The 13,752-nt window shown below is 43.7% G+C and overlaps 1 protein-coding gene and 1 long non-coding RNA gene across 2 annotated transcripts; both read left to right on the top strand.

Moving 5' to 3' along the window:
- Nucleotides 1-240: 240 nt before the first annotated feature.
- Nucleotides 241-990, top strand: LOC123100771 (uncharacterized). Its single transcript, XR_006448461.1, has 2 exons — nucleotides 241-537; nucleotides 679-990. It is a non-coding gene; the product is annotated as an uncharacterized lncRNA (long non-coding RNA).
- Nucleotides 991-2,521: 1,531 nt separating this feature from the next.
- On the top strand, nucleotides 2,522-8,236 carry LOC123100759 (paired amphipathic helix protein Sin3-like 5). The gene is made up of 16 exons (XM_044522644.1): nucleotides 2,522-2,653; nucleotides 4,210-4,419; nucleotides 4,492-4,699; nucleotides 4,784-4,885; nucleotides 4,995-5,069; nucleotides 5,156-5,210; nucleotides 5,309-5,466; nucleotides 5,553-5,698; nucleotides 5,839-5,945; nucleotides 6,049-6,300; nucleotides 6,438-6,739; nucleotides 6,867-7,205; nucleotides 7,319-7,380; nucleotides 7,459-7,597; nucleotides 7,771-7,931; nucleotides 8,017-8,236. Exons 2-16 carry the CDS (start codon nucleotides 4,256-4,258, stop codon nucleotides 8,087-8,089), a joined length of 2,343 nt encoding a protein of 780 aa, XP_044378579.1. The 5' UTR covers nucleotides 2,522-2,653; nucleotides 4,210-4,255; the 3' UTR covers nucleotides 8,090-8,236.
- Nucleotides 8,237-13,752: the final 5,516 nt, after the last annotated feature.

Raw genomic sequence — 13,752 nt, 5'->3', positions numbered from 1 at the left:
TCTGGATGGAGTCATTCAACTCGGAAAGAAAAAAGAATTTGAGAATGCTTTATCTTTCATGCAATAGTTGCGGTCAATTGTTCTTGGTTTTTCCTGTAGTAGTTGATAATTAGTCTGAACAATAGTAGATTAGTAAAGCCAATAGCAGTTAATTTGAGACGACTTTTATCTTCCCTACAGTAGTTAAGGTTGATTGTTCTTAGTTTTCCCTGTAGTGTTTAATTTGATTGTTCCGAGCATTCAAATTGTACTCTGTTTGTTTCTCTCCTACTCTTTTCTGACAAATGTTATTATCTGTGCTTCATTACTACTCTCTCTAAATCATGTGAGAGTTGAATGATGTTGCAGGATAACTATTGATGGTGAAAAGATTGTTGTTTTTTATATTGGTATAGGGGGGGTATAATACAAATGGTCCTTCAAATCCAGTTGGAAGCTCCTCCCTGTAATTGATGAAGGCAGGATTTACTATTTCTAGGGAGTAAGAGGTTTATTTGTTGAACCATGATATCTAAGGGAGTAAGAGGCAACGTCCAGGTTGGTACATAATGGTTCTTAGTCTTTTGCTTTATGACATCGAATGAACTTTGCAATTCTAAGTGTCTATCATGTCCTGCATAGTGTTTTATTTTGTGTAAGCTGAGAGTATTCATAGTTCTATTTTCCTATTTTTGGCAGGGGTATCTAAGAGAGCTGGTCCAGGCTTGATGGAAATCGCTTAGTACATTCATGGGATCACAAACTTTTGGCGTTGGTTGAGATTAGTGACGCAGGACCATTAATAACTAGAAGACTGTGACAATTAACTTACTGTTTCATGAATTAGAGAGGCTGGGTTGGACCAACTCCATGTTACAGGCCCTTTCCTCATTGCATTTCTCTTGACATTAAATTGATTAAATTATAATTTCAGTAGGAAATCTACAACATACTCAGATCATTATGATTACTCTTTCCTGTTTTTGTTTCTATATCTAATTGATATATAGATTTTGCATCTTGTCCTATGACATGTGCTTCTGTAGTTGTGTCCATTGGACTTACTCTTTTCATTGTGGCATCATGATTCCTCCTTTTCTTGGCTTGCTATATATGTTTGTTTCATGGTCCAGTTGGTGTTCCAAAAATATGCTCAACTGTTATATGTATCAAATACAGTCTCTCCCAGTGGTGTACCATCTGCTTATTGTTTTACATACAGTCGCTTGATTATTTTTGTTCCTCTATAGGCCTCTGGTCCTGTCTGCAGTGTACGGCTAGGTTGTTCGTCCGCCTGGGTCGTAGGTTCTTTCCTTTCTGTTGACGGCAGGTACAAGACTCGAGCAATGGTTAACGGGCAAGCACTATATACACCATTCATCTATGCTAATATAGCCTGTCTTTTAAAGCCAATGTATGCTATCACCAATTGATCGGAATATTTTCTTTCAAGCATAGCTTTCATGTAATGGAATATAAGTATCTTTATAAGTTGATTCTAAATCAATCTCATACACATACTTTGAATGCTTGGCTCGCTCTCACTTTTTGCGCCATGGTCAAGGGTGCAACGATGGCTCTGTCTAATGTTTATCACTTCATAGCGCCTATATGTGACTATCTACTTTGTTTGCTAATAACATTGTAAATAATTAATCGTAAGCTTCTTAGAACACTATGTATCATTACTAAGTATCTATCTACCAGCAATAAGTACTTATTTTCATATGTTTCAATATGTGTCTGAATAATATTAATGTACACTCTTTCAATACATGGCTTACTCTCGGCCTTTGCGCCATTGGCGCAACTGGTCATCTAGTTGTATTCAAAGACTAATCTTGTATTGTATTCGATGAATCTATTGTTGATGTGTGCTATCTATATTTTGTCAAATTATACATTTTGTAACCTGTGCAAAAAACAGAAAATATAAAAAAAACCTAATATTCATACTAATGGCGCATCACATGACAGTGCGTCATTAGTATGCCGCGGTTACTAATGGCGCATCCCGTGGTCGTGCGCCATTAGTATGCCAAAGCACCTAGATATACATGGCCCCTGGGAGGCATACTAATGACGCACCGTGGCCTATACTAATGGCGCACCAGTGGTGCGCCATTAGTATATCAGATACTAATGGCGCACCAGTGATGCGCCATTAATGGCCAAATTAGATGCGCCATTAGTAGCGGTTTTTCTAGTAGTGTGCGCCGCCGCAATTCCACCACATACCTCACCGGAATCGGCCGCAGCCTGTTCGATTTTGAGCCGGAGAAGGGTGGGGCTAGGCGGACGGGATGGGTGCCACCTCACGGATGTGACCGGCCGCAACCGGGGGCGTTCGGGGGACAGCGGGGAATGAGGAAGGGAGGCGGAGGAGGACGGTGGGGAGCATATCTGACTCGTTTTTACAGTGCCGTTTGTAGGGAGGTAAAATGGACCCTTAAAACACGTTTTTTGCGACCATTATGACCCGCGGAATAAGGCCTCGGTCACCGCGACCCGACCCGACCCTATCAGTCCCCAAACCCCAACCCCACCCCGCGGCGCGCTCAAACCCCCTTTCTCCCTCCCTCTCCCGGCGCCCCGCCCCCATTCCCTCCGCCGCGTCCTCGCCGTCGGAAGCTTCCCTTCGTCCTCGCTCGATCCCGACCCACCACGCCCGTCGGTACGTGCCCACCGACCGACTCCGATCGATCCCGATTCCGATCCCACACACCCTCGGTCACCTGTTGTATTAATTGCCGGATGAAAATCGCGGCGGAGATCAGCCGACTTCCAGCGGCCGGACGGACCCATGCGCTCGCGCCCACCGGGATCCGGCGCCGGCCGGGACACCAGTGCAGCCGGCAGCACTGGCGGTGTGGTTTGGCGCTCTTCCGGGCGGCGCCGGCGACCAGTGCCGCCGGCCTGTTGATTGCTTGCTTGACTACATCGTGTTAGGTTAGGTCACGCCGGCTTGTCCCGCGGACGCGGGCAGGCCGATTCGTTCGAATCCGCGGCAACCCTTGCCGTACGCACGCATCATGCTGCAACGGGTTTAATTCCATTTCCTGTTTGCAATTCCCATCTCTTTCATAGTGGATTCCTTTTTCTGGAATTCTTTGGCCAATATATGATGTTTTGGCGATTCCTCCCTATTTTCAAGCCAAAGATTATGCGCGTCGATTAGTGGAAATTAAGTTGTTGCGCATTCTAGCACTTGCGGCGACCGCGACTCTTCTAAGTCGACGATCGTGGGCGTTGATTAGTGGAAATTGAGGTTTTGGCTAGATGCGCGTTTAGCACTTGCGGTGACTGCGAGTCTTCTAAATCGACGATCGTGGGCATTGATTAGTGGAAAATGAGGTTTTGGCTAGTCGCGCATTTTACAATCGTGTCGGATAATATCAAAGTCAACTTAAAAATAGCATTTCCTCTTTTATTTCCCTTTTTATGTACTGTCTCTGCCACTACACGAGATGTTTGCAGTTATAGGAATATAATTGCGAAACACACTAAACAAAGGGGAAACGCGGCAATATATAGATTTTGGTAGTCTCAGAATTGACACATGCCATTAATTGACGCATTTTCGTTTGTGACTTTCAGGTGTTGTCGTTTGCGTATTAATTTGCAGGGCTGATTACATACATCATATTAGCTTATCCCGTGGACGCGAGCAGGCTGATTAATTTGAATCCGCAGCAACCTTTGCTGTAGGCACGTGCTGCAATGGTTTTCTTACCTTTCATGTTTGCAATTCCCATCTCTCTCATAGTTGATTCCTTTTTCTGGATTCTTTGGCCAATATATGATGTGCTGGTGCTCATGCGAGTACCTCTAGATGTTTTACAGATTCCTCATTATTTTCAAGCCAAAGATATATAATTATGCATCTTGATTAATGGAAATTAAGTTGTTGCACATTTTAGCAGTAACGGCGATCATGCGTCTTCTAAGTCGACAATTGTGGGCATTGATTAGTCGACAATCGTGGGTTTTGGATAGTTGCACATTTTACAATCGTGTCAGATAATATCAAAAGTCAACTTAAAAAAATAGCACTTCCTCTTTTATTTCCCTTTTTATATACTGTCTACACCACTACACAAGATGTTTGCGTGCATAGGAGTACAATTGCGAAACACCCTAAAAAAGGGGAAATGCGGCAATATATAGATTTTGGTAGTCTCAGAATTCAGACATGCCATTAATTGACGCACTTTCGTTTGTGACGTGCAGGTGTTGTTGCAGGACTGACCGTCAGAGCTAGCAGCAGTGCAAGAAAATGGCGTCTCCCAATGAAGCTGACGACGACAATTTTGGATACCAAGGGGGGGAAAAAGAGTACATGCTGGAGACTATGCAATGCTTGCTATTTGCTAGAGAGAACCTCCCCGCTGACGTGTACCACGAGTTTGTCAAGACCATGACCGGCATTTGGAAAAAAGGGTATGTATGTTCTGAATAATTAGTCGGTATTAAATAACTTGTTGATCACATTCACACAATTCCCAACTGCAGTGCCGACCCCGATGGTGAAATAAGGAATGTCTGCCCTGAAAACTGCATAGAGACGGCCTTGAAGCTATTCCAGGGCTGTCCTACAGTTAAACAGAGCTTCCTGAACTTTACCGAAGGCCGTAGCCCCTTCGAAGGCAATGGCGATGTCGATACCGTTGCTGTCAACACCCTGATGCAGAAACCAATGGATTTTCTTTCCAGAGTGAAGGTGGTGAATAAAATCTCATGCATGGTTGCTCCTTCTGTTTGCCTGTGGTCGCTAACATGATCTTCGACTACCTTATGACTGCAGACATGTCCTTACATCAGCGACGATGATTATGCTGCTTTTTTGCAAACCATGCAAGATTTTTGCATGGACAGGACCATGACCCCTCGAGAAGTTTACAGTGATGTACTTATTATTTCTTCAGAAACTGTGTATTAAGTAATCATTCAGTAATTTCTCTGTAGAAGACTGGAAAAGACCAGCGTGTTTGATTCATAATTCCTTGTCTTCGTAGGTGGAGAGATGCATGCGTAACTGTCCCGAGCTGTTGGAAGAGTTTACAGATAATTTTCTCCCGGCAGACCTGAAGGTACCCTTTCTCATGCATCAAGGTGACATCATTCAGTGTATTATTTACTCATATGACATGGTCATCTCACCGATTCTCCTTTGCAGGCCTTAGTAAAAGAAAATGATAATCGCAGCTTGGATGGTGTCCATATGAAAGAAGGTTTTTCTGCCCCTCCTGCCCTGAACTCAAACAATCCATAGGAAACTGCAGTTATGCAGCAGGATCGGTAACTTAAGAGATATACTAATCTCTTATAGGTAATGGAGTGTCGCCTCACACTGAAGAGGACGAGGAAGACAAGGTTAAACCCTTGCCTGAATGGACTACCTCAAGAATTGATGAATTGCCCCCAAAATTGGAACCCAAGGAACTCAAAAGACATTGCACTCCTAGCTATTACCTGCTGCCAGATAATGTAAATAATCCCTACAAACCCATGAGTTTCTCATGTAAATTACTGCTGGCACAGCTAATCCAAATCATACTTGTTCTGCAACGCAGTGTATACCTCTATTGAGTTACCGGACCAAACTGGGAAGGTCTATTCTCAATGATGCTTTGATTTGTCCGGTATCCGAGGAGGAAAGCCCTAACCATAAAGCTGCAAATGAATATGAAGCAAAAATGTTGCTTTGCGAAGAAGACATGTATGCACCAGTTGCTAATTTGTTCATTATTATTGTTCATCCTTTGTTTTATTCTTAAATATATCAGCGAATAACCGATGCTTTTCGTAGTGCACTGTTGTCTTGAAGATGAGTGATTCACTGCTGTGTTCTTTCTTCAGGTTTGAGAGTGACATGCTCCTGCAGTGGTTTAGTGTGACTGCGGACTTCATTGCGAATCTCCAACATCGTGCTGGCAGCGATGTGAAGATTAAGGAACAACTAACTCGTAAGAATGGGTCACCGTCACCGGAAACGGAACTTTGAGTCGGCCTCTTTGTACGTTCAGCTAACTAACTATTCCTTTTTTGTTTGTTTTTAATTGTACAAAGCTCTACATAGGAGGTGCATCATAAGACTATATGGTGAGGATTTTCTTGAAGCTCTGTTGGATACCGACAATGCTAGTGCTGCTCTCCCTGTTATACTTTCTCGTTTGAATCACAGCATAGTAGAACTACGGGAGGCACGATTGCGTTTGCAAAAGACTTGCTCAGAAGTTATAGCAAAAAATTACTACAAAGCACTTGATCATCGCGGCCCCTGTTTCAAACAATTGGATGCAAAGAGAATGAGCCGGAAAGGTAGTTTCAACTTCCACTCTGCCTCAAATATAATGGCACTTGTAACCAGCATTGGGCACTGCTTCATCTACTCAAGAAAGTTTTTCCATCTTTTTTTTGTCTTGTTAGTCTTATTTTCATACATATTTCCCGTGCAGCTTTGCTGGCTGAAGCCAAAGAAATCAATGCAATGAAGCCAAAGGCTGAAGATCAATATGCTAATCCTGACATACACATGGACATAAGCAGCATAATCTCCTCTGCATGCGCTTCTGAAGAGAAGCAGATGGTGACTTGGACACAAGTAGTACATCCATTTCTTTCTGCTCACTGTGCACGGCCTTCATCAGAGGAAACTGTAGCTCCTGAAAAAGCTTGTGAACATTGCGGCACCAGAAAAGATATTCTCAACAACAATCCTGATGCTTTCACTGACAATAATCTTCCTCTGTCCTCCAAGGTAATCATACACATAAGACATAATATTCTGTTCTTCAGAATTGTGTCCCAAATTTTGAATATGCAATAACATGATTTTGTTTAGTATCCATGTTTTGTAACCTGCACCCTGTCAATTTTTATTTCAGAGAGGTGAACTCGTAAGCAAAAATTCCAAAGACTTTAGCTCTTCACACGATGGTTCTGGTGCAGATATTGAGGAAGGCGAGTTCATACCCGATCGAGAAACCATTGTGTCGGATGTCATCCGTGGTGCCGGAAAAGAACCAGTAAGTTGTGATGTTGCTGGTTCTGTTAGAGATGGTTTGAGCTCTCGTTACCGCATAATCGATACTTCCGAACCTAGTACTCGCGACCATGGGGACAAAAATGAAAAGCAGCAAGAATCAAGGCAAACATCTGCTAAACCGCGTGGTGTGAAAGGAGGTACTTGTTGTTTCCTCGTTGTGCTTCGCAGGCTTTACCAGGTATTCATCTTGCTCTCTGCTTTTTGGTTGGAAGTCAAAGGAATATGGTTTCATTTAAGCAAACTACATATGTTCTTGCAAAATAATTTTATTTATTTTCCCTTGTATGGCAGATTTTATATAACAGACTACAGAATGCGAGAAATTTGTGCACCAGTGACAACCTATATGCAGAGTAATGTTTAGGATGCATATCTATCTAAACAGAATTGCTCATATTTTTTCACCATAACTTCTTTATTGAATGGTGCAGATTTAAGGAGAAACTCACCAGGCTACATTATCGCGCTATTGATAATTCCAATTTTGAGGATTTCTGCCTGAAATATCTTGGGCCAATGTCTTTTGAACTTTTTACTCTGGATACAGTGATAAACCAAGTTATCAAGCAGGTAATCTATATTAGTATGGGGTAGTGACTGGGAATTCTGACCTACCTATTTTTCTTCATACCTAGATCATTTAGCGCTTGATCATTGTAATTAGTTAATTACGTATAGTTAACACTGCTTATTCGTGTGAGATATAGTTAGGCGCATAACTGATAATCCAGTCTTACTTTCAGCTGTGCATAATTTCTTCCAAGGATCCAGACAACTCAATCGTTCAATTCCTTGAGAACTTACAAAGGCCAATTCTACCCAATGAATTGCCAAAGCATGATCGAGAGGAGCAGGGGAAAGCTCTTGATGATACCGTAAAAGTCCCACGCCATTTTGAGAGACGGTAATGATCCCCTAAAATGGACTATATTACTCTGTACTGCTTTTAGTTCGTTTTCATTAGACTAACACTATGCATGTTTTCCTAGGAAAAAACGCAAGTTGGAGAACAGTGCAACAGGTTCCTGTCAGCTTGGAGCAGTGGCTGAAATTAACTCATAACTGAACGTTATACCATTTTTTTTTGCGGGGATAAAACTGTTTTATTCCAGGATTATAGAGTTAAAGTGTTTTATTGAATGTTATACCTTGGTGTAATACTGTAATGTAACAAGCTAGATGTGATTATTCAAAGTATCATTAAAATTAAATAGAGAAACATTATTTTGTTTGTTATGAGAAATTACCCTAGTACCATAAATTTAGTTTGAAAATAAAAATGATAATTTACCTTCTTTTTGCGCAAAAAACTATTCAGGGTATGCAATTGATGATTTTGTTTGCTAGAAAAACTACTCTAGTCCGTTGAATTTAATTGAAACATAAAAGTGATAATTTACTTTGATAAGCGCAAAGAACTATAAAAAAACCAGTAGGCGCGGTTAAATTGTGTGTGTGTTTTTGCATCACGTAATTATTGGGATTGGGTGATACTAGCCCACACTCCCATCCACTGTTGAGGCGGTGAGGTTATGGTTTGTTGTGCTAAGGACAGGTTTGAGCTGTACAATTCCTATACAACCGTAACATCACGTCAGGCATGTAGCAGGCCTTGTGCGAAAGAAGCAAAAGCCGGTCATATGATACAGCTCTAACATCCCATTAGTGATTTTTTTTCTGTGAAAAAGATTGGACCTATTATAAATGTGCACCAGCAGTACAAAGCATCACAAACATAATTAAAACGGCATCGAGATTCTGAGACCACCGAACAACCACTGTTGCCCCAGAACGAGTCGCCGACGCATCTCTGTCCTCCCTTGGATTATTCAGAGGAAAGGCTCGATGAATGTTTTGATTTAGTTTGATAGTTAGTCCTTATTTTAGTCCTCTCTGTCGAATTTGGTGAAAAACTAGTCAGACAACAATTTAATCTTTTATGCTGCATTGGGTCAAATAATTATGCGTGCAGATAAAAGTTTTGATGAATTTTATTTTACTTGACAGGGATCTAGCAGAACACTCATTTAGGTAAACCATTGATTTCATTTAGTCACACTGTGACTTTACATTCTTACCATTGAACTACATTATTTAAACGAATAAACTAATTGCGGTTACTGGCGGCGGTGGCGTCTTGTGCCAGCATTGACATACTCCGAATTGTTGGACCAACCTTCAACTAAGGAAACAATGGCTTGGACTTCCGCCTCCACGAGCCGGTCGACGGGCGGGGCAGCGGCGACCGGCGGCGCTGGAGGGAAGCGGTCGATGGCGACGTCCCATGCCACTAGGGTGGGCACTGGCACCGGTGCAGGGATAGGTGCATGCACATGCACGTGCATGGGCACAGACGGGGGCGCTAGTGACGGTGCAGGAGCTGGCACGTGCACCGGCGCGTTCACGTCAGTGGGGACCTCGTAGAGCCCCGCGGCTTCTAGCTCAGCCACGATGTGTGGTGCCCAACCCATTAATGCCACGGGGATAGTCGCTTGTGCCGGCGCTGGGATGGGAGATGGGACGGCTGCGGGGGTAGCCGCGACGACTTCCTCCTGGGCCATGTCGAAGTCATCCCAATACTCCTTATTTTCCATCTCCTCCGGCTCAGAGTCGACTTCACCAAACCGGAACACCAGGGGCAACCGATCCTTCTGCGCCATGGCGTACGTGGAGGTCTGGATGATTGGAGGTGGGCAAGAGGGGAATCAGAGGCGGAGATAGGATTGTGGCGGCACCTATGTGGTTGGTCGAACGCCCACGGTTTGACTAATCAAACCGTTCGCGAGAATGTCATACCTCGTTGTTCAACGTTTGCAACTTTTCATAAGCAGGGAGTTGATTTGACAAGTGGGAAAGGGCAAGTAGGGGAGGATAGCGGTGGTTGGTGGTTCGGTTTTAACATCTATATATATAGATATATTCTAGTTGGGGCATTATATCGCGCACTTAATGGTCAACGGCTTCATATTTTTAAATCTATATATATATTTCAACGGCTATTTTTCTAGCCGTTATTATCTAACGTCTCTTTTTTCTACCACGAACTGTACTTTCCAACGTCTATATTTCCGTAGTCTATATCCAATGGATATGTTTGTCTGGGCTATATATGGAATGAAAAAAGAAATTAATTGCGTGTGGATGTATTTATGTATATATTCAGACTTGAGATTTGATTTGATATTCACTGGCCTCCAACACATGCACAGTTGTTTGAATGGTCACACTATTTTTTGGATGATTTGCTCAATTCCAAGCACCACTCTCGCTCGCTCGACACCTCCGTAGTGCTCTAACTTGGCCTGCAAAACGTACAGCTTCACTCGGTCTAAAGAAGAAACAAGAAGGAAGAGGCAGGACGACATCACAAGGACAAGAGCAGCGGCGCCCAGGAGCTTGACCGCTACGGTCCATCACTCGTTGAGCGGCGGCGCCCAAGACCGCTTGATTACGGTCTCCGCTTTGCTCGGTCACAAGGCATACAAAATAGCTTGGGTCGTCCTACCATAGAAGGATGATCGATGTGTAGTTCTTGGGGGGGTGGGGGGCCGGGGTTCATCCATGAACCTCGAGTATGGCATGCCAATGGGTAGGCTGAGCTAATGTTGATGCATTAAGGAACGAGTAAAAAGACTTGCCGGTAACGAGATTGAACTAGGTATGATGATACCAACGATCGAATCTCGGGCAAGTAACATACAGATGACAAAGAGAACAACGTATGTTGTTGTGCGGTTTGACCGATAAAGATCTTCGTAGAATATGTAGGAGCCAATATGAGCATCCATGTTCCTCTATTGGTTATTGGTCGGAGATGTGTCTCGATCATGTCTACATAGTTCTTGAACCCGTAGGGTCCGCACGCTTAATGTTCGATGACGATTTGTATTAAGAGTTATGTGTTTTTTATGACCGAAGTTTGTTCGGAGTCCCGGATGAGATCACGGACATGACTAGGAGTCTCGAAATGGTCGAGACATAAAGATTAATATACTGAAAGGTTATGTTCGGACACCGGAATTGTTTCGGAAAGGTTCAGACATTTTCCAGAGTACCAGGAGGTTACCGGAACCCCCCAGGGGATTAATGGGCCTTCATGGGCCTTAGTGGAAGAGAGGAGGCGGCGGCCAGGTGGAGGCGCGTGCCCCCCCTTGCCCAAACTGAATTGGACTAGGGGTGGGGGGCGCGGCCCCCCTTTCCTCCTTCTCCTCCACCTCTTTCCCTCTTCTCCTATTCCGAAAAGGAAAGGGGAATCCTACTAGGACTAGGGAGTCCTAGTGGGACTCCCCACACTTGGCGCGCCCCCTAGGCCGGCCGCCTCCTCTCCTCCTCCTTTATATACGGGGGCGGGAGGGGTGGGCACCCCAAAGCAAATCAGTTATTCTCTTTGCCGTGTGCGGTGCCCCCTCCACAGTTTACCACCTCGGTCATAGCATCGTAGTGCTTAGGCGAAGCCCTGCGCGGATCACATCATCAACACCGTCGCCACGCCGTCGTGTTGACGGAACTCTTCCTCGACCCTCTACTGGATCAAGAGTTCGAGGGACATCATCCAGCTGAACGTTTGCTGAACACGGAGGTGTCGTACGTTCGGTACTTGGATCGGTTGGATCGTGAAGACGTTTGATACGTCTCCAACATGTCTATAATTTTTGATTGTTCCATGCTATTATATTACCTTTTTTGGATGTTTATGGGCTTTATTTTATACATTATTATCATTTTTGGGACTAACCTACTAACCGGAGGCCCAGCCCGTATTGCTTTTTTGTCTATTTCAGTATTTCGAAGGAAAGGAATATCAAACGGAGTCCAAATGGATTAAAACCTTCGGAAGCGTGATTTTTGGAACGAACGTGATCCAGAGGACTTGGGGTGCAAGTCAAGAAGCAGCCGAGGCGGCCACGAGAGGGTAGGGTGCGCCCCCTGTCTCATGGGCCCCTCGGGCGGCCACGGACATACTTCTTCCTCCTATATAAGCCTACGTACCCCGAAAACATCCAGGGAGCAACCGAAACACAATTTCCACCGCCGTAACCTTCTGTATCCGCGAGATCCCATCTTCTATGAATTCTTTTATATGATTGAGTTATCTTTGCAAGTCTCTTCGAATTATCGGTCTGGTTTGGCCTACTAGATTGATCTTTCTTGCCATGGGAGAAGTGCTTAGCTGTGGGTTCAATCTTGCGGTGTTCTTACCCAGTGACAGAAAAGGTTGCAAGCCACGTATTGTATTATTGCCATCGAGGATAAAAAGATGGGGTTTATATCATATTGCTTGAGTTTATCCCTCTACATCATGTCATCTTGCTTAATGCGTTACTCTGTTCTTATGAACTTAATACTCTAGATGCATTCTGGATAGCGGTCGATGTGTGGAGTAATAGTAGTAGATGCAGGCAGGAGTCGGTCTACTTGTTGCGGACGTGATGCCTATATACATGATCATGCCTAGATAACGTCATAATTATTCGCTTTTCTATCAATTGCTCGACAGTAATTTGTTCACCCACCGTAATACTTATGCTCTCGAGAGAAGCCACTAGTGAAACCTATGGCCTCCGGGTCTATCTCTTATCATATTTGCTTCCAATCTACTTTTATTTGCATCTTTATTTTTTGCATCTATATTATAAAATACCAAAAATATATTTATCTTATCATATTATCTCTATCAGATCTCACTTTCGCAAGTGGTCGTGAAGGGATTGACAACCCCTTTGTCGCGTTGGTTGCGAGTTCTTTCTTTGTTTGTGTAGGTTCGTGGGACTTGTTGAGAAGCCTCCTACTGGATTGATACCTTGGTTCCCAAAAACTAAGGAAAATACTTACGCTATTGTGCTGCATCACCCTTTCCTCTTCAAGGAAAACCAACGCAAACTCAAGACGTAGCAACGTTCGACTACATCAACCGCGTTAACTAACGCTTTCGCTTTCGGTCTACGAGGGTACGTGGACACACTCTCCCCCTCTCGTTGCTATGCATCTCCTAGATAGATCTTGCATGATCGTAGGAAATTTTTCGAAATTGCATGCTATGTTCCCCAATAGTGGTATCCGAGCCAGGTCTATGCGTAGATAATATGCACGAGTAGAACACAAAGAGTTGTGGGCGATAATAGTCATACTGCTTACCACCAACGTCTTACTTTGATTCATTGATATTGTTGGATGAAGCGGCCTGGACCGACATCACATGATCGCGTTCATGAGACTGGTTCTACTGGCGTGCTTTGCACACAGGTGGCTGGCGGGTGTCTGTTTCTCCAACTTTAGTTGAATCGAGTTTGACTACGGCCGGTACTTGTTGAAGGTTAAAACAACATACTTGACGAAAAATCGTTGTGGTTTTGATGCGTAGGTAAGAACAGTTCTTGCTAGAAGCCCGTAGTAGCCACGTAAAACTTGCAACAACAAAGTAGAGGACGTCTAACTTGTTTTTGCAGGGCTTGTTGTAATGTGATATGGTCTTGTATGAGATGATCATGTTTTGTAACAGAGTTATCGGCAACTGGCAAGAGCCATATGGTTGTCGCTTTATTGTATGAAATGCAATCACCATGTAATTGCTTTACTTTATCACTAAGCGATAGCGATATTCATAGTAGCAATAGTTGGTGAGACGACAACGATGCTACGATGAAGATCAAGGTGTCAAGCCGGTGACGATGGAGATTATGACGATGCTTTGAAGATGGAGATCAAAGACACAAGATGATGATGGC

The sequence above is a fragment of the Triticum aestivum genome, chromosome 1B (assembly GCF_018294505.1).
Source record: "Triticum aestivum cultivar Chinese Spring chromosome 1B, IWGSC CS RefSeq v2.1, whole genome shotgun sequence".
In the NCBI taxonomy this organism is placed as follows: domain Eukaryota; kingdom Viridiplantae; phylum Streptophyta; class Magnoliopsida; order Poales; family Poaceae; genus Triticum; species Triticum aestivum.
Note: the sequence above shows the minus strand (reverse complement) of the source record. Positions and strands in the feature narration are given on the sequence as shown.

Bases quoted from the DNA above. Each gene is read 5' to 3' on its own strand.
- LOC123100759 (XM_044522644.1), top strand. From the start codon at position 4,256: ATGGCGTCTCCCAATGAAGCTGACGACGACAATTTTGGATACCAAGGG. The intron at 5,946-6,048 runs GTAAGAATGGGT...AATTGTACAAAG, and splicing joins GATTAAGGAACAACTAACTC to CTCTACATAGGAGGTGCATC. The intron at 7,598-7,770 runs GTAATCTATATT...TCTTACTTTCAG, and splicing joins TAAACCAAGTTATCAAGCAG to CTGTGCATAATTTCTTCCAA.